Raw genomic sequence first — 21,446 nt, forward strand, 5'->3', positions numbered from 1 at the left:
CTTTTTTCGGTTAGCATGTAATCAATCTTCCCTCTCAAGCTAACTTTAATGCAAAAGAAAAATCTTGGAATTCTTTTTCTACACGAGAAATTGGCACCAACTGAGTGTAGGTCCTAAAACCCTGAAATTATGCAAAAAATTCTTTTAAAAAGTAAAAAACTATGAGATACCTCATTTATTTGGATCCTCCATACATGTTGTTTAGGAAGAAAAGAAGAGGGAGTGACAACAATTATCTTTTAACCTCATAAGATATAATTCTTCCACATGTTCAAGCCAATTTCCATCTACTATAATACTATACTATTGTGAAAAAAACCATTACCAAGATTAGTTATCACTCTAGAGGTAAAACATTCTATCAATCTTCCTAAGGGTGCCAAGCATCAAGTCAGAATAAAGTGGATTCCTCATCACCAACATTTTCATTGAATAATAAGCCTCTCTAGATGTCGCAAATGCAAATTATGCTTCCAACTCTAAAAGTATCATTTGGAATCTTAAATTCCTAGATAGAATATAAATCTATTAAATATACACTTCACTTATAACTTGTATACTCCATTTTTTTTTACTGTTTTACTTGAAAAATACTGAAATCTACATAACTTTAAACACCTCAAGTTCCCATACAAAAATAGTGAGTTTAGGAATTAAGTCCATTTTAATCTTTCCATCTACTAATAAATATAACCTCTTGTTTGTCATGATGGAATGGGTTGAAAAGGAAAAAACCTTTCCAACTTATCTATTTCATTCTAGTGTTTGGTATAGTTCATTTAAGTAGGAATAACTTCTCTGGAATGCTTATTCTAACTTTTTCCTAAAATCGTAATAAAAAATTTAAGAAAAACTCTTTTCATCTTCATCCTAGAACACCTAAATAATAGGATTTCAAATTTATCCTTATAAATCTTTATACTATATCACTGTATCTTCGGCTATTTGCAAGTTCAATTAATATATTGAATGTAATTTTTCATAATAATTAATTTTTCTTATATTAAAAATAAATTTTCTTTTATTCTAGGAAACAAATGTTTTAAAATACTATATTCTTTGACTTTTGAATAATTGTGCTAGAATTTTTTTTGAATCACATATCAAAATTGAAAATAGTTTAAAAATAAGATATAATTGTTTGACTTCATGTAATTTATATTTTATATTACTAATTACATTGCTACTAAATGAAAAATGTTAACTTAAAAATCTATATAATAGAATGAATCAAATATAACAATTGAAGAATTTTGATATGAGTCCTAATTTATTTGTAAACTAAAAATATCAAAATATCACGTAAATAGACAAATACCATTGTAGAACAAATAAAGCAATATAAGCTAATCCAAGGTAATTAAGTCATATTTGTATTTAGTATATTCCATTTGGATATGTAAATATAATTAAACCAAATATTGAAAGTGAATAAACATTCAATTTTGGCTTATTTACCAAACCATGGAATAATAATTTTTTTCCTACTATTCTGGATGGAAATATATTGTTGGTGGAACGATCTTTCCATTCTAAACATTCTTGCATATCAAACCAGAGGTAAAAGTAATAGTATAAAAAAAGTAAAAATTGAACACATGATTTAAACCTAATCGATGCTGTCGAAATTTTCAACTCTAAAGTCAAAATAGAATTTCTTATATTTAAAACAAAACCTACACATTTAGATGTACATCTTAGAGTTAAAAAAATACATATACAAATGACAATAAATAATTCAAACTTACGTTCTCACTTTTAATTAAGCATAAAAGCTAGTTCCTATCACAAATTTCCTAAAACAATTGTTTCCTCTCCTTTTCTTTTCATCTTTTGTTTTGGGAAAATTGAAATATTTTCTTTTCGGAAACATGAGGTAAATTTGGGTAAAACATTAGAACCCTAGGCAGAACTTTTGTCTAATTCAACACTCCACTTGACATAAAACAGGAAAAAAAAAAGGAAAGAAAAAAGAGAGTGGCATTGAATAGGTAATTAATATGTAGACAAAAAGTCAAAATTGGCAAGTGAAAAAGAGAGAAGAGAGAGAAGAACTTTGTTCCAAAGTTGACGACGTCATATGCCCATTTTCCCATTTCCTCTTTCCATTTCTCCCCATTTTCTAATCCGGGTTTCGCTTTCTTTAGCCTTTCGTTTCCGGAAGAATAAAAAGAAAAGCACAGCAACAGAGGAAAAAAGAAGGAGGAAAAAGAAGGAAAAAGAAGGAAAAAAGCTTCAGAAGTTTAGTCACTGATTTTACTGAACTTCAAAAGAAGAGGAAGAAGGAGATGTGGTGGCTGCTGCAGTAATTAGTTTTGAGTACTGAATTTGAGTTGGGTGGGTGGGCTTTTGATAAAAGAAAAGGCAAAAATTCTGGGCTTCTGATAGATTTTCCTGGTTCAGTACTTCTTCTGGCGGTAAGTTTTTGTTTCCTCTGTGGTTAGTTTTTTATGCCCAGTTGGTTGTTTGCTTGATTGGATGTTTGTGTGATTTGTGAGAGCTAATTGGGTTTGTATGCTAGTGGGTTTTGATTTAAATTCAAAAAGAAGTAAAAAGAAAGAGAAAAATATAATGCACTTTACTCCTTTTTTTACCCCTTTGGTGATGGTGGTGGTGATGAAGTATGTTTTTTCAGTTTGATTTGTTTGTTTGATGAGAACCCATATGAGACAGCAGTGTATGTTGGGGTGGTAATAGAGTTTAAGAACTTGAATTGGGGTTTAAATTTATGTATACTTCATCTATTTTTTGAGTAGAAGCTATGTAGGTAGATGTATATTTGAAATAAAGGTTTTGTTTGTTTGTTTGTTGATAAGTTTAGTCTTTGATCTTCACGGGGCAGAATGTGTAAAGGGATCTAGTTGTTGGTTCAGCATTGGCTTAAGAACTGTTAGCAGTTACCTGATTGCAGTGTTGGGAAATAAGATGCTTTTGTATTTGTATTGACTCTGGTCTTTGAAAGATGCTGAATTTTTTGCCTCTAGTTGAATTTGAGGAGTTAGGAAAGGCTGATTTAAATGGAAAAGGGTGAAAGGGTAGTAGTTGAAACTGTTTTGCAGATTTATGTACTGTAACTCTTGAATACTTGGAGCTTAATAGCTGATTGAAGAAGATCGAGTAGCAGTGCTTTTGTTGGAATTTTATACACCCTTTTGAATTTTGTACAAAATATATCCTGCAAGTCCTTTAGATGTGTATGTAGTTTGGTTTTTAAACTGGTGGATACTGAATTTTAAGGAGCTAGGAAAGATAAATTTAAATGGAGAGGTGTGAAAAGATGGTAGTCAATACTGTTGCACCGTTTTACTTAATATAACCGTTGACATGGATGATTACTTGGAGCTCAATATCCGATTGAAGAAGATTGAATAGCAGTGTTTTGATTGGAGTTCCATATGCCGTTCTGCAATTTGTACAAATTTATACTCCAAATCCTTTCGATTCATGGGTCAATTGTTGGCTTTAGCAATATGTTGTTTCTTATCATATCTGATATGTACAGAGTATACAAAGTGTTGGACATCTAGCTTTTGCATCTAATAAGTATCCAGTCATTGGGTTGTTCTGTTTGTGAACTACTTTTCTAGCTGAGTAACATCTAATAACTTGTTAAACAAAAGACATTCATCTTGGTAGATGCCTGCAGAGCTCCTAAAATGGATGGGAAAAATAGTTAACTAGCAACCACCTGTAGGCAATAGCCAATTGTAAGAGGGCTTGAGCATCTTCAATAGAGAGCAGGAATAAAGTTTTGTATGCCATTTCATCGGGTAAGGGGTTCAGGCCTATTGGGTTTTCCTTTCTATCAGTGCTTTGTTATTGAAGAAAAGGTATAGAGCATGTAAACCATAAACTCACTTTATGAATGCATTATTATGATTTAAAAGTTCTTCAATTTGTTTGATGATATTCAGTGAAATATATCTTCAGAGGATAACTAGAAGCTGTTAAGGCTACTGAATACAATTAATACAGTTTTATGCTTGAGAAAATCTCCAAGAGTTAAATGAGTTAAACCGTTAGTTTGATTCATATCTTCAGCATTGCTTCTATAACAATCTGTTGTAAAAGCATTATAATTGAATGACTGCCATGCTTGCTTTGCAGAGTGACAAATTCAATGAAAGTGGGTTTTACTTTCCTGCTGTCACAGGGAGTCAGACTTTTAGTCCAAACTGAATAGTTGTATAAGAAGTTGAGAGCAGAGTCTGTGATGGCAGATGTCAGTCCCAGGACTGATAGTTCTACTGATGCAAGCACTGAAGATAAGAACTCAAGGGTAATGATCGTTGCCTGTTGAATTGTATTCCTGTACTAGAATTGTGGTTGTATGATCATATTATTCCACAGTTTCACTGAGCCATTTAGTGTTGGATATTTGGGTTTTCTTTAGCCAATTATTAACATGAATACTTGCTTATTCTGGACACAGTTCCACAATAACCAAGGGCTGGCTGTTGTGGCTTCTGATGGGAGTGACAAGTCTAGAGATCAAAAGGTTGTCACCATTGAGTTGAATATATTCTTGTTAAACTTTATGTTCAAAATATTGACCACATGACTTTGGGTTTCAAATACGCAGACTCTTCGTAGGCTTGCACAAAATAGGGAAGCTGCAAGAAAGAGCCGTTTAAGGAAAAAAGTGGGTTCTCTTTTTACCTTTATATATATTTGGTTCTCATGACCTGTTTCTACAGCGTCTTATTAAATTTTTTTGCATGTTTAATTGAATTTGCACTGCCCTGTTCAATGTGATTATGTATTAGTATCTGGTGTGTTATTCGGCAGAACAATGGTTCAACATCTAAATTAGTAATCTCTATTTGCTTTCTTTCATTTTAATATTGGAAAATGAACATGAGACATCTCATGAAATTATGGTTCTGTCACAGAAAATAAAATCATGGTATGTATCATAAAGTTTTTGGTAGGAAAGATATTGTAAATATGAAGCAAGGTTCAACTCTTGTGATATTTTTCCTGTAGCACTTTTTCTTTTACATTATTCATATGAAATCCACGAGAGACATGTCCCTATAGGAAAGCAATCCATATCTGTTGGTTTGAAACAGGAACTTGTGCTACTTGTTGATAAAAAAATGTTCTCTTCGTGACTAATTGTTCCTTCAACATGTATGCTTTATTCCAAAGTCAATGGAATGGGTTGGTTTATGATTTCCAACAATTTATATGGATATTTAATCACTAAACTAGACATCTTATTCCCTGACATCTTTCGGGGCACATATAAATTGGGACTTTTGATTAGTTTGCATACCCCCCAATGCAACAAATTCCCCTTTCTCCAGGAGTTAATTTGCCAACTTCAGGTTTTACTTTCTCAAGTCAAAGTTAAATTTCATTTATGCTGATTTGAAAAGTTTAGGGAGTTGAAATTATTTTCTTTATCTTTCCAGCAAGAAGGGTTGAAACCACATCTTTAAAGTTGCCAGCAAAAGGAGTTTAAAATAATCCGCTTGCATATTTCGTGAAGTTCTTATCCAAATGAAGGGGTATGTGGGGTTATATATGTGATCTAATTATGGGTGTAGTGATTGCTACTGGCTTTTTGTTTCCTTGACCAACTTTTCTTTTACTCCTTGTGCATTAGTTTGTCCTCTTTTATGGTTGTTCCATGACCATGCTTTCTTTCACTCGTTGTGCACTAAATTATCTTCTTTTCTGGTCATCTAGGCATATGTTCAGCAACTGGAGAGCAGCAGGATGAAGTTGACACAACTTGAGCAGGAGCTGCAACGGGCTCGGCAGCAGGTTTGTCTTGGGTTACTTCTTGATTTTTTTTCTTCTTCTGTCTTTTATGTGTACTCTTGATTCAACTAAATCTATTTTCTTCGTGAAGGGGATATTTATTTCAAGTTCGGGAGATCAATCTCAATCTATGAGTGGGAATGGTATGGTTATCTCTTTCAATTCAGAACTCATTCTCTTGTAACATAGCATTTCAATGATTGTTTGTGTATTTGTGGTTGGTATGCTTGGAATACTTTCTCTCTGATAGACATTGTCTTTTTAGAAGAAATGAATTTTGCAGTAGTGAAGGTTTCTGTGTGAGAGAGCTGCAGGAAAAATATTGAAAAAGTGTATAAGGTGTTTTGTTGTTTTGTGGCAATAGTTCTTAAAAATAAAAAAGGATTTTAGCAATACATACATGTGCTCTCTGTTCGTCTTCCATGGGGAAAAAAGGTTCATTCTCACAAACCAAGTAGAAAACACTTAGGCTTTACATCCATTTTATTCAGTTTTCAGCCCTACAAATCATCTGAAATGCCTATTGGCTCTAACTTCTTTGAGCTTTGCTGACATGTGAAGAGATGTTGATAAGTAATTTGGTCCAATCAAATATTAGCAACATTTTGTTGAGAATTGGGTTAAACAAATGAAATTGCTAATTCTGTGGTATTCATGGTATTGTCCAATTAGGCATTTTCATCTAGCATTAAGTTAACACAGCATGAAATATGTATTCACATATATTGAAATCTACTATAGCTTAATTGTACGAGTTTGCTGTGATATTTTAAGTTCATTTATCCTACTGTCATGTTCTGAGCATCTACTTCTTACCTAGATTTGGTTAAAAGAAAGCACTGACAACCCTATTCTTTAGGAGCCTTGGCATTTGATGTAGAGTACGCTCGATGGCTGGAAGAGCACAACCGTAGAATAAATGAGCTAAGAGGAGCTGTCAATTCCCATGCTGGTGATGGTGAACTCCGCATCATTGTGGATGGCATCTTGGCACATTATGATGACATATTCAGGATAAAAGCGGATGCTGCTAAGGCTGATGTCTTTCATATTTTATCAGGCATGTGGAAAACTCCTGCAGAAAGATGCTTCCTCTGGCTTGGTGGATTTCGTTCATCTGAACTCCTTAAGGTGAGGTCATACATCATGATTTACTTTTTTGGTAGAACTTTTTCAGAGGATTGGTGGGTAAATAATAGGCGCTCCTCCTCCTACTCCACTCTATCTCTCTCTCTCTCTTCTCACGACAATTGTTGTATGCATGTGCAATGTGTGGTTTTCACAATAGGGACAACTTACCTCCCCGGAACATCATGCATTTTAGTCTTACATGGAATCATGCTACGTCAGTTGATCTGATCCCTATAGCTGTTTTCTTAGTCTGTGGGTACTGATGCTCTATCGATATGTTAAGTTGTTGATGAAAATGATAAAAAGAAGGTAGATAGGATTATTTGGCATCTTTATTGTTCATGCTAAACTATAAATATGAAAGTAATTCTTCATTAAAAGAACAAAGTGGAAAAACGGAAATTTAGGTAACTCTTAGTTACCCATAGATCAAAAGGAGATGTAAGCTTAGGATCAACTTTGAACCAGTGTTTCAAATGTTCTCGACTCAAGGCTTTTGGTAATCATAAGATCCTTCTGAGCAGAAAAAACAACTTTTGCCTCCAGAAAGGGATTTTGTGAATGTAGGTGCATTGCAAATTGAAAAGATATAAACTTTTAATGTCCATCACTTTGCAGAAGTGTAATGTGCTTGGCATTAACATGATCTTTTATTCTATATCCTCTTCTGCGTTTATGTACATGATTTGGCATGGTTTGTAAATATTGATGTAGTTTTACATTATGGACCTCAAATTAACATGCAAATCTTGCAAATTGCCTGTATAAATATCCAATATTTGTCATCACCTCCTGTCCTTTCCTTATTCTCTTTTATTTTAACTTCCTCTTATCAAAATTTTGTGACTGTTTCTTTTATGGATGTCGTTTTTATCTCTCTGTTGATTGTCAAACTTAACGAGGCCTTCGATCCATTTTAGTTAGAACATGGTTCCAATCTAACAATGGTTTAGATTTAGACCCACAGGAAAATTCTTTTGTGCTCTGATGCTTTTACTAATGATTAGCTGATGGGTCAACAATAACGGTGTATCATGTCCACAGAGGATGGTCTTGGAAGACATGGGCTTGTGATACACTTGAGAAAATTAATCACAATCATTATCTGATACAAGAGTTGGGCACAAAATGAAGTAAGGTGGCATTGCAATGTCATGGTTAAGAGAATAAAGATAATGTTGTGAAGTTTGTGATCTGGATAACTGCTTTTTTCTTTTTTTTTTTGGCGAGAGATTTTTACTTTTGGATAACAGCTGTGTTTCAGCCCAGGATTTATATGGGTTGGCTGACTGTCATGCAAATTGGAAGTGGAGAACAATCAATAGCTAATCCTTATTTTTTCCATCGTATCTTAGACTTATCATTAGGAAATAGTTTTGGTCTTAAAACGTTTCAGAGATGGATAATTGGATGCTCTAAATTATGTTCATATCATGTGATGAACTGCTGTGATTGTCTGACAAAACTGCAAAAGAGTAGTATTACTTGTTGAATATCAAATTCCTACATTCAAGTTGTTATCAAACATATCACAACAGGTAGTTATGATAAGAGTCATGTTGTCTGTTCTCATTGGTTTTTGCTTTCCTGTCAGGTAAATTTGTCTGACTCCATTTTAATTTAGTCTAAATTACAGATGCACCCTCTTCCACACAACCCCATCCCACACTCCCCCCCCCCCCCCCCCCAAAACCAAAAAAAATCCCTTAACACACCATTACAATAGGAAGGTGGATATCAGGGCATTCAAGCATATCATCTTCATACTAAAAATCTTTGTTTGGTTGTAGACATACATTCAAGATCATTGTAACTAGTCAAACCCTGACACTTTTATCTTTTATATTATCAACTCAAGGGAGACTTGTGTAATTTGCATTCTTGTAGTCCACCTTTTGGAGAAAGGAGAAGGGAGGGGCTGCGAGAAGGTTGGTTTTATGCATACGAGTTTTATTGCAATAGGCAACAGCGGCATAACTGCTGATGAAATGGTGGTGCAGATTGTGACAATAAGAACAAGTGTTGTCGGATTTTCCTATGTTCAGTTATTGATTCGCTGCACTAGCTTTTGTTTTATGTCATATTAGAACTTCAGGGCCAAAGATGAATTTGATTTTTTCGTTTTTGGCGTCCTCGGTTGTTAAGCTTGGTTAGCTGTTAAAGTTTATACAATCCTTATAAAAATTTTGGTTTCCAAGTCTTAATTTATGTACACGTATGAGTGAGCTTAGCTTTACATAGAGATGGAGTGCAGCAATTAGTATGAATTTTTCCCACTGGATACATGCACAAGTCTAGAAATGTGTGTGTGTGTGTTGAGAGAGAGAGATCCATTTGAGAGTAAATTGATGGTTAAATTGGCACTACTGAGTGCAGACATGAGCAACAAAGAGCAACACTTAACTTTTTTTTTTTTTTTTTTTTCTATTTTCCTTCACTGGGTGCAACTCCAAAGAATTGCTTTGCATTTTATTATAGCTCTGATGATCCTGTGGATGCTCGAGTGCTTGCCATGCTTCAATGTTATTATATGTGTCTTTTGACTGTTCTTGTATTTCTTGGGACGAAGCCACTGCATTTATTGGTAGCTGTCTGGTAGCTATGAAGCTGTAGAGATCTAAGTTGTGCATGAATTCCAAGTATATGTGATCCATTTCCATTTTGCATTTCCTTATTGGATGAAGATTTGACACTTGGAGTGCATGCATCATTCGTTAGCTAAAAAATTGACTATTCTGTTTACAGCTGCTTATAAATCAGTTGGAGCCGTTAACAGAGCAACAGCTATTGGCTATAAATAACTTGCAACAATCATCACAGCAGGCAGAGGATGCATTGTCACAAGGAATGGAGGCATTACAACAATCATTGGCTGAGACCCTGGCTGGTTCTCTTGGACCTTCAGGTGGTTCAACGGGGAATGTGGCTAATTACATGGGTCAAATGGCAATGGCCATGGGAAAGCTGGGAACTCTCGAGGGCTTTATTCGTCAGGTTGGTCTTTGAATAAATTTTAAACATGTTGATGGAATTCAGTTCGTCTCTTAAGCGTTTGTTTTGATTAACTTGCATTCTCCTTATTTTGCAATAAATATATGGAGTGGTTAGAGCTATAAGTACAGTGCCAATAGCACAAGTAAAAGTTGTGTTTAATAACTTAGCAAATCAGCTAAACGAGCATAAGTCAAATGTGGAACGAGATGATATTAAAAGATTCCTTCCTCAACCCCAAGCACAGTGTGGAAGTCATCATAGAGTTATGGAGCTGAACATGTATATTTATTACCTAAGGCTTGTAGCTGCTGAGTGTTATAAACTTGTTTTAAGTTCTTCAAATTCACGAGTCATGTTGCAATATTCAACCTGATTTTTATTATGTACTTTTATTTATGGATTGCTTAAATTTCTGGTTCTTTATCTTCTAGTCTTGTGGAATAAATATTCATGTCCGTTGTTCACTTGTTTCTTCAAATAATATGCTTAGAATGTTTCATATTTTCATTTTCTTGTTTAATTTATAGATTCGTGCAATAGTTTACAGTATCAACTTACACTTGTATTAAATTGTACCACTTTATCGTTTCTTGTGTGCTTTGGCATATGAGAAACTTTTATTTGTTAGCTCATTTTAGCCCTCAGGATGGACTTTTTGCTTTAATAAAGTCCCTCTGTGCAACTGCTTCCAGAAAATTATTATTGACCCATCCAACAAAGGGCGAATGCATACTCATGAAAATGGGAGTGTGATTTAGGTATTTCCACACTTGTTTTTTCTGTTCTCTTACCCCTCCTATTTCTTCTTCTTTCTTGGTGTTCACCCTGCTCCTCCCCCCAAATTGGCAGCCTGTATCTGCATGGCAACCTCCCATCCACCACTTTCTCCAAGCTACCTCCAACTTCAGTCTTTTCGTGCACTGTTTTACACCGCCCAAAATCTGGCCCCCTCTGAAATTGCACCTGAGACCTGCCTCTCCCTCTGATAAAGTTCTTCATTGAACCACGTCTACTCAAAAGCCAACTGCAAACATGTCCTTCCATTTTTTGAATTACCTTGTGGTCATTTACTTTGTCTAGTTCATATTCGTAGGATTTAAGTGGCTTTGGTGCCCTGAAGACATTAGGAAGCTTCGGGTAGCATCAATTTGTATCTTGAATCTAGAGGTGGTCTAGCACTTTTCATTTTTGATGGATTAGCAGTTTCTTTTATTGACTGAGAAATAGTTTAGCATGAAAGTCATAGAGTTTAGTAGCGATTTTTGCAATGATGGAGGAGTTGCTACGACTGCTATGGGTTTTTTTTTTCTTGACATTTTGACCTGTGTTTTTTCTGTTATTAGGCTCTTAAACCCTTGCTATGTTTTAGTTGGAAGGATTGGTTCAATTGAAGCAATTTTCATACACAGAGGGCAAAATTGAGAAGAGTGTTTTTGGAGGAAAAAGGGGGGGGGGGGGGTGTTCTGAATTGACAGGATAGCATAGTTCAGAGAGCCAAATGGTATAAACAAATGGAATAAACCTCACTTTCCAATAGGTTTTTAGGTGGCACGAATAGATTATTGTAAATCATGTGGATGTCCGATGTCTTTTATTTAATTGTACTTCTTGTAATTTAGTTCTGTTGAAACAAGCAAAGCTGCAATAAATGAGCGAAGTTGTTCTTTAGAGGTCTCCATCGAATGCCCAGAACAGTCTTGATGATCTCTACTGCTTTTATTGTAATTACTGATTACTTTGAGGTGACAAATTTCACCATATCATGCCCAGTCACCAAAAAATGCTAGTCACTTGCCCCACCACCACAACACGCACCCCTCCCCCTCCCCAAAAAAAAAAACTGTGGGAGATAGGCACTGGCAGTCATCATAATCTCTACTCTAAAATACATGATTGGCCTTAGATTTTGTCTGATCTACCGTGGTTCCTGTTGTTGCACCCATTCAAAGAATGCTTCCTACTTCCTGGCTACACTAGCTATCTATGACCAGAACTGCTCCAAGTGCTTTTGCACAACAGTGACCTCTGGTGATTCAATAGCCCTGTTCTTCCATCGGTAACTGAATCTTTATCAGATGGACCTAGTATTGCAGATTTTGACAGTAAATGACATCCCTTGATCTTCTGGATTGCAGTAATTGTGAAAATTTCTTCTTTTTTTTTTTATCGATTGAAAAGAACTAAATCTTTTCACGTCGCAAAACCTTGTGTAACTTACAAAAAACTTAATAGGAGAGAGGTCATTGCAATTGAAGAAATGGGGAAATTTATTAGGGAAATTCGACAAGGTGTTAAATTGAATTATAGACGAGTTTTGTTGGATTGGAAATATGTAAGGTCTGCATAAGTGTAACAATTTTTATGGATGTTAATGTGATGTATTAATTGGGATTTGATATTGCTTGTTTCTTGTTACTACTGCCTTCTTTGAGTGTCATAGTTTACTTGTTCTTCTTAAGAACAATGTGGAAGCAATTGGATCGTGTCGAGATTCTATTTGTGAGTTTTGTTTTCTATGCTGGTGAATTTATGTATGCACCTTTTAAATCTCAGGCTGACAATTTGCGGCAGCAGACGTTGCAGCAAATGCATCGGATATTGACAACTCGGCAATCTGCTCGGGCTCTACTTGCAATCAGTGACTATTTTTCTCGGCTGCGAGCACTTAGTTCCCTGTGGCTTGCTCGCCCGAGAGAGTAAGATCTACAATCTCACTTTCTGGTACTGATTTGAAAGCAGAGTAGATCTTTCCTAGTGATTTATGTCTATCAAGATTCTCCCTGGTGCATATATTGGATTATTTCCTTTTTTTTGTCAAAAACTCTGGAAGGGAGCTAGCTATTCATCTCTACAAGCTTGTAAGAATGAGTTTGAAAAATTTTTCCTTTTCCATTGGGTAAAGTTAACATGGTCAGTGAAGTTTTAGAGTCTGTAGCATATCAGTTATGTAATCAAGGTTAGTCAAAGGGTAACTGTAATCTATCTGGGTACTGTGCCAGAGTGCTGACTTCAATTGAGTATTGCCATTAAGACTAACTGGCACTTTTGCATTGCATTCTCCTTCTTGGTATTCTATGCATGCTCATTTTCTGTCTGGACTGCAGGGTACTTGGTCATTGTTCGTTTTGGCATAATTTGAGCAATTGCGGCTGATTCTTTCAGATTATATGCTTTTAAAATCTTTACAAAGTTTAGTCTGCCCCTTTGAAATTGCCTGAAATGATGGTTTATAATCGCTCTCTTTCAGGCCTAGTTGATAGGAAAGAAGTGAAAGTTGTGAAAGAAAGGTAGCGGAGATCCCCATCTCTCCTACGAAGTTTCCCATGTGAAAGAAAATGTTCCCTTATTCTATTGGGATAATTTGAGAAACCTCCCCTGAGGTTTCTAATAATTTCACTTGGCTTCGCTAAGGTTTTAAAAATTACACTTACCTCCCTTGTCCATTTAAAATGATAATACTAACCTTAATATTTTTAATAAAACTCTTTTGTTGTCATGTTTATGCTAAGAATGGATTTTATAATTTTTTTACCATTTTCTTTCTTAATCATTTTTCTTATATTTCATTACAAGTATAGAAGAATTATCAATATTGTCCCTACTATCTATTCAAATTAAACATTAAACTAGTAATATTTTTTTGATAATTTTTAGTATCCTCTAATTTTTTTGTAGCTCTTTTTGTTTTGGTATCAAAATCAAGGATAAGTCAACAATGATTAAAAACAAATAGTTCAAAATCATTACCAAATTATGATAGTTTCACTACTAAATCAGTCCATAAATTTTTGTTAAAAAAATAGTCCATAAATTTTAAAAGAAACAAAATAGCACTTTCTTCTCTATCTTAAAAAGAATTTATATACCAAATATAGTACTATGAAAAATATCATATTATAACCAAAGATTTATTGTTATAACTGATTATTAAATAATTGTAAGGCCCAAAAACAACCAATGAGACAAACATAAACAATGGAAAGATCACAAATGTAACAGTAAATAAATAAAAGGAAATGATTGCAAACCAATTAACTACCCAACTCCTCTTGAGCTTGTAGATTAATTGAAACAAGCTACTTCAAGTTGATGAATTACAATCACTCTTGTGTACAAAGGAAGGTTCACCTCCTCCTTGCCCCAAGCAGCACTCGGTCAAGCCAGGACGTTTTACTATCTCTCAGGACAACCCTCACAGAGCTACACTCATGAAAAATTCACTCACAAATGAAAAGTTTACAATGAACCTCACACCACTAAGACTACAAATATTCTTTTTGGAGTATTTTCTCACTAAAATCTCTCTAGATCTTTTGTATCTTCAGTGTGCCAAAGTTATCTGAAGTATCTGACCAACCACTATTTATATAGGACCAAGAAAGTGCCTCATTAAAGCATCCAACGGATAGAAAGTAGCTGAATAGTCAACTAGCCGTTGGGGACGTCGGACGTCCGACAGATTAATCACCGTCCGATCCCATCGTCCGAAAATTAGCCAAGTTGTCGTTCGGACGTCCGATGGTATTTTATCGTCCGAGCTTCTGTGTCCGAACGTCGTCCAGAGAGTTATCAAATCTTCGTGGAATTTTTAGGACGTCCGATGAGATTGATGTGCGTCCGAAGCATGCGTCCGATCCTTCAGGACGTCCGATGCTTCCTTACGAGCGTCCGACAGAGTTTCCTTCTTGATGTTCTTCATCCTTTCGGATGTCCGATCCTGACTATTTGAGCGTCCGACAGTTTCAGCATACTTAGTCCCCTTTCAATTGCACTTGTTCATGGAATCAAACAACTTCAAAACTGAAAGTATATCTTGAAGAAATATTAGTATCATCCATTTGTTTTGTAAACATCAAAAGATAGGGATCAAGATCAACATTCTCCCCCTTTTTGATGATGACAAAACAATGGATGGAAGGAAGGAAAAAGATTGAGCATATGAGCATAGACTCCCCCTCACTCATTGCAACATTTCAGAATAACTCCCCCTAACACATAGCATCCATTTCTCCCCCTTTTTGTCATCATAAGATGAGAGTAATACCCAACAACCATAATCCAACAATAATAACAGAGAATCCAATATTCAAAACAAAATAGAGAAATGATACCAGAATTCAGCAATACCAACATACCAACATATCACAGAGAGATTAGCAAATCATCGTTAGATTAGAATAGTTCTTTTCTCTCCCTTTTTGACACCATACAAATTCAGTAGTATTCAAAAACATCAGCGAAAACACAGATCAAAGTATCGGAAATATCAAAAAAAATATTGTGAACAAGAATCACTTCAATGATTAACAAAATCTCCTATTTGTTAAAGTTAGCAACATGTCTAACTATCCACATGCATTTCATGCCTCTTCTCATATTCTTTCTCACATAACAATCACTTTTCATGTGACCTTTTTGACAACAAAAATTACACATAACCAAAGAGTTATCTACATGAACAGGTTTAATAAAACTTACTTGTCTTCTCCTATGGATAGCAAATTCGTTGGAATTAGAATTCAACCTATTCTTTTGAAAACAGACTTGTTTCTTGTGTTTAAGCAACTCATTTAGACCATCCATTCTTCTTTTCAAATCACCTTGTTCCTTTTTGAACAAATCACACAGTTTTGTTTTTCTATCAAGTTCAAAATGTAAAGCAGTCTCACTCTTTTTGAAGTAATCATTTTCAGCTTTCAACTTTTTATTTTGTTGAAAAAGATTTGCATTATCTCGAAGCAAAAAACCAATTTTCTGTTTTAACCCCTTGTTTCTATCATAAGATTCCTTCAAGGCATTATGCAGTTTTTCAACAAAGGATTCAAGATCATCATCTTCTTCATCATCACTTTCAGATTGAGAGTGTATGGAAGTTACCTCATTATCTCCAATAGCCATGAAGGCCATTTGAGCTGATTCTTCCTCTTCTTCAACTTCCCCTTCAGAGTTGCATTCATTCCAAGTAATCTGGAAGTTGTTGAATCTTGGCTTTCGATCAGCTTTCCCATCTTTTATTTTCTTCATGGGGCATTCGTTTGCATAGTGTCCAGGCTGTCCACATTCATAGTATTTATCCACTAGCTTCTTGTTGAATTCTTGTTTTCCTTTGTTCCTTGCATTTGATGAATAATTTTGAAATTGATTGCTAGGTCCTCCCTTTCTAAACTTCCTTTTATTCAAGATTCTCTTGAAACCTCTTGTGATGAGAGCAAGATCATTATCATCACCATCCGAGTCTTCATCATCCAAGTGGGCTGGATCATCTTCACTTTGAGTAGTCTTTAGAGCAATATTTCTCTTTGCTCTAGCATCCTCTTCCTCCTGCACTTTAGATTTCAGTTTCAACTCATAAGAGGTTAGTGAGTTAATGAGAGATTCAATAGGCACAGAATTTAAATCCTTAGCCTCCTCTATTGCAGTCACTTTATTTTCTCATTCTTTGCCCAATGCATTGAGAATTTTCCTGTTCTTCTCTCCCAAGGTATACTCTTTGCCCAACACCTCGAGATCTTTGATCAAGTCATTGAACCTGCAATACATTTTGTCAATATCCTCAAGAGGTTCAATTTTAAATGATTCATACTTTGTGAATATTTTAAATGATTAATAAACTTACTAATAAATGAAAAAGAACAAAGTACAGAAGATGATTATTACAATGATATTTCTAGTTCTGATAGTGAAGAAAATTGCAATTGTACTCCAAAATATTTAAATGTAATAACTAAAAAGGAAGACAAAGAATTTTTATTAGATATAATAGAAAAAATTGATGATCCAATAGCTAAAAAAGAATATTTAGAAAGACTAAAAAGTTTAATTATTCAAGAAGATAAAATGCCAAAAATAATAGAACCTTTTAGTATATCAAAATTAATAGACAAATATCCTAATACAAATATAATGAAGAAAGAAACTACTAAAGACCTTCAAACAGAAATTAATAATCTTAAAATACAAGTAAAACAATTACAACAAGAAATAATAGAATTAAAATTAAAAGATTTAGAGATAGAATCAAAATTGAAATTAATAAATAATCAGCCTTCAACTTCTAATTCCAAAACAGAAGAAATATCAATATCAGGAAAGACAGTAGAAGAAAATCAATATTTAAATACTATTGAAAGAATAACATTTCAAAAATGGTTCGCTTTAGTAACTATTACAGTAGAAGATTTCAAAGAAACATTTGTAACTCTAATAGATAGTGGAGCTGATACAAGTTGCATTAAAGAAGGAATAATCCCTACTAAATATTGCGAAAGAACAAATGAGAAACTAATGGCAGCAAATGGAGAAGATTTAAAAGTAAAATATAAATTTACAAAAGGATCAATATGTAAAAATGAATATGCATAAGACATAATTTTCTAATAGTAAACAATATAAGTCATGATGTAATATTAGGAACACCCTTTTTAATTCAAATATATCCATTCTTAGTTAATAATGAAGGAATTTCAGTAAATATTATGGGAAAAATTATTACTTTTAAATTCTTAACTCCAATAAAGCAAAAAGAACTACAAACATTACAAACATCTTCAATATATAAAACAATAAATACAATTACCAAAGTACAACAGCAAATAAGCTATATAAAAGAAGAAAAATCTTATTTAAAAATTGAAGAACAATTAAATGATATTAAAATACAAAAAAGAATATTAGAAATAGAAGAATTATTACAAAAAGAAATTTGTGCAGATATTCCTAATGCTTTTTGGGATAGAAAACAACATATGATAGAATTACCTTATGAAAAAGACTTTGATGAAAAGAACATTCCAACAAAAGCTAGACCAATACAAATGAATTCTGAGTTATTAGAATTTTGTAAAAAAGAAATAAAAGTATTACTAGATAAAGGATTAATAACTCCCTCAAAATCACCTTGGAGCTGTGCTGCATTTTATGTAATGAATCAAGTTGAACGGTCCAGGGTCTTGTCTATCAGCCAAACGCTCTACGATATCAGTCATCCTATTAATGGCAGTAGCCACTTGATTATCCTCAATATTTTCCTGACCTTGGATCGGTGCAGTTGCCGATCCCTGGTCACCCCTTTGAGGTTGGGCCTGTCTAGTCCCTCGCCCACGACCTCAACCATGGCCTCGACCACGGCCTCGACCACCTCTTAGTCCTTCCATAACCTAGACGTGCCTAGTGCAAGAAATAAATAAATTATGCAATGCATAACAAAAAGCAGGAACCAATCAAGAAAACATTGGAATTAACAATAATTTACATTCATTAACATATCAAGTTCATACAATTAGCAAGTCATGGGGTAGTCACAAAAATATAGCACACAGGTGCCACAAGAGTACTTTTAGTCACAGAAGACTAAAGTAAGAGCAAGTGCTTCAAAAAATAAGCCACACAGTCATGCAAAATACAATGGCCTCAGCACTTAGCATCACCCCTGTTAATTCTAGCTATATTAGTCAAAAGAGTCAAAAGAGTGGTCAAACTGCCTAGACCTAGTCCACAGTAGGACTATCAGGAGGAACCTCCTCTGGATCCTCCTCCTCAGGACTAGGAGCTACCTCCATCGCATCCTCCACTAGCCTAGTGGCATCAGCTACGACATCGGAAGCCCGACTACGGACCTCCTCTCTCAACCTAGTAAGCTGAGCCCTAGTGCTCCGAAGCTCCTCAATAACCACAGCAGACGTAGCTACCTCGCCCTCAAGTACCTCCTCGATCTCGGCGATCCTCTCGCCCTGGGCGCTAACCATCTGTCTAAGCTCGTCCACCTCTGCCTGAAGATCCCTATTAAAATCCACTAGTTGACGACGCTCATCGTCCAGAGCAAGCACAAGGTAGTTCGGGTAAGCAAAGGTGACGCTACAAGCACATCGGGGGTATAGAGTAGCAGGCGAGTAGCGTGCACGAGCTCTCCCACCTAAAGCTCGGTAGTAGATAGGCCTAGGAGGCACTACATGACCATTCGCATGGCCATTCTCGTTAGCTGCCAGAACTCCATTTCCATTTTTCATCCCTGCAAAATAATAGCACCTTTCGGGGTTAGAAATTTAAATCACTATCTAATTCGGATGTCGTTTATGCATGCCTAACCCAAGCTCTAGTATGCCCCAAATACCTCTTAAGGTATAACTAAATTATCCGGTCTCAGGTTTTAAGGGTAGAGTATCCAATATGTCTCCCATATAGATCTCTAACCTAGCGCTAACCTAGCGCTCTGATACCAACTGTGACGCCCCCACTTCTCCCTAAGGCGAACCAAAGGGTATCCGCGGGACGTCTGTCTAGCTCTCGCCAGGACTCAAGCAATTCCATTCAGACTTATTATCGGACCACACAATACGATCAATAACCTAGATACAATAAATGCGGAAGCGTTCAAGTTTAATAAAAGTCATCCATTATCCAACCCGCACATCGGGTGTTCAACAACCATCATAAATCCCAAATATACATCATGCTCCAAAAGTTACATTCGGATTTCAAAAGTACAACCCAAAAGCCAAGACATAGCCAAAAGTAATAGAAACCCTAAACAAAAGCGTATCAGGAAGGTTTCTTCGATACCTTGCCAAGTTCAATCCTGTTAAGGAAAACAAATCTATAGGGTGAGCAAAACGCTCGTGAGGTCAAGAACACACATACAAGCATATTACTCAAATAACAATCTCAATTTACAAGTCAAACAATCATATTTTAGTAATTAACAATTTACTGGAAATATAACCAGAAACAATTCAAGGATACTGGAGCCCTCAGGAGCTATATTCCACTTGCACATTCAATAACCTCCACGAATTGACACTCCGTCAATCGGGTAGGTTTAGTCCGTAGAACTCCACTTAACCTGTCCCCTTTCACTTTACATACCCCTGTATCGGACCCGCCTGTCATTTGTTTGTGGCGATACTACTCGAGTATGCCAAGCAAGACCTCTCACTAGGTCAAACTTATATATCTCATGGCTCGCCAAGGTTCCCGACCAAGCCCATGCCGGCTCGAGTCCAAGGTCGGTCAATGAGATTTGGGCGTCCCCATGTGCACTTGTGTGTCGAGGAGATTCACTCCAACGACGTAGGCAACTATAGCATACCATTACATTTCATTCATTCATTCAATACATTTCAATCATTCATTCAATGCATTTCAACCATTAATATTTCATTTCTAATGAGAACCAGTGTGGTAAATTACACACTCGACTCCACTTTCAAGATTTCTAATCATTAATAACAATTAAACATGTAACAAGTTTACATACACCTGACACTCACCAAGTATTAGGTGTAAATAAGGTCAAGGAAAGTTCAAGCGTCCACCGTGGGTTCCTCTTGAAGGTCCTCGTGTGCGCCTGAGCAAATAATAGTGAATTATCATCCAAATCCCAAATATCGAGGAATAATTCGTTCACTAGTATTAATCTAGGGAATTCCGTGAAAATGAACCTCAATTACTCATAAATCGAGGTTCGAGAGGGGTTTGATAACTTTCAAAAGTATTTAAGTCTTTATCTAGGAAATCGGGGATAAAACGTTTAGATAATATCAAAAGAATAAAGAGTTCTTGAAAAACTTATTTCCTTGAAAGTTGGAAAATTTCAGTTTTGTTATGAATTTTTGAAAAATCGTAACTCACTCGGCATAAGTCGAGAATTGGAAAAATTTATGCCGTTGGAAACCTCTTAAAAAGTACTACAAGTTCCTAGAAGACACTTTTCCATGAATCGAAGTGGAAAGTGCTCAAAAATGAGCTTGAAGGTACTGTTCCAAATCACCCAGGATTGAGCCGGGGTTGGTTTTTCACTAACTTTGAAAATTCGGCAGAATTCACTCGTTGCAAACTAGCCCTTTAAATTTATAGCTCAATTAGAGGTTCAAGTAAGGTTTAGGGCAGAACAAGCGGATCGAGAATCGGAGTTTCGAGCACCAAGATATGGTAGCTCAAATTGGGTAAATTTCAAGACTGTTAACAAATTTCCAGATTTGGTTCCGACTTTGGACCTTTAGTTAAGTGTCGAAACGGACTTGGATTGATACCAAATTTTGCAGTATAATACTCCTATATGAAGGGTATCTCTCTATCAAATTTTGTGAAAAAATACCTTCGGGAAGGTGGTTAACCAATCAACCAAAGTTTGAAATTACTAAGGCCAAACTGCCTTTAGCTCTCTTTCTCTCCGTTTCCAAACATTCGGCTAAGGAAAAACCTCCAAACATGGTTCATTTGTGCAAGAAAGGTCTAAGGAACATACATGGTACTTTTAGTAGGTGTTTAGCACCAAGAAATTCATTTAGTAAGACCACAACAAGTCTCACATCCAATCTGTCCAAATCTAAGAGTTTTCAAAAACGAGGCAGTCGTCGTATTTTGATCATAAATCACTCAATTTAGCTCGGAATTGGAAATGGTTGATAGTTTTGGAAAATACATTCATAGGGATAAAATTTCACAGAAGAAATCGTTTTAAGTTTCAGCATGCAACTGGCTCGAAATTAAGCCTAAAGTTACAGCATCATCAAATCATTTCGGCAGAACGGAGAAACAGGGTAGCTGAATTCAGA

The 21,446-nt window shown here is 35.4% G+C and overlaps 1 protein-coding gene across 1 annotated transcript; it reads left to right on the forward strand.

Moving 5' to 3' along the window:
* Positions 1 to 2,083: 2,083 nt before the first annotated feature.
* Positions 2,084 to 12,964, forward strand: LOC113762411 (transcription factor TGA2.2-like). Its single transcript, XM_027305860.1, has 9 exons — positions 2,084 to 2,417; positions 4,108 to 4,279; positions 4,433 to 4,498; positions 4,583 to 4,642; positions 5,695 to 5,772; positions 5,861 to 5,912; positions 6,629 to 6,900; positions 9,646 to 9,894; positions 12,448 to 12,964. Exons 2-9 carry the CDS (start codon positions 4,214 to 4,216, stop codon positions 12,592 to 12,594), a joined length of 990 nt encoding a protein of 329 aa, XP_027161661.1. The 5' UTR covers positions 2,084 to 2,417; positions 4,108 to 4,213; the 3' UTR covers positions 12,595 to 12,964.
* Positions 12,965 to 21,446: the final 8,482 nt, after the last annotated feature.

The sequence above is a fragment of the Coffea eugenioides genome, chromosome 1 (assembly GCF_003713205.1).
Source record: "Coffea eugenioides isolate CCC68of chromosome 1, Ceug_1.0, whole genome shotgun sequence".
Taxonomy (NCBI): Eukaryota; Viridiplantae; Streptophyta; class Magnoliopsida; order Gentianales; family Rubiaceae; genus Coffea; species Coffea eugenioides.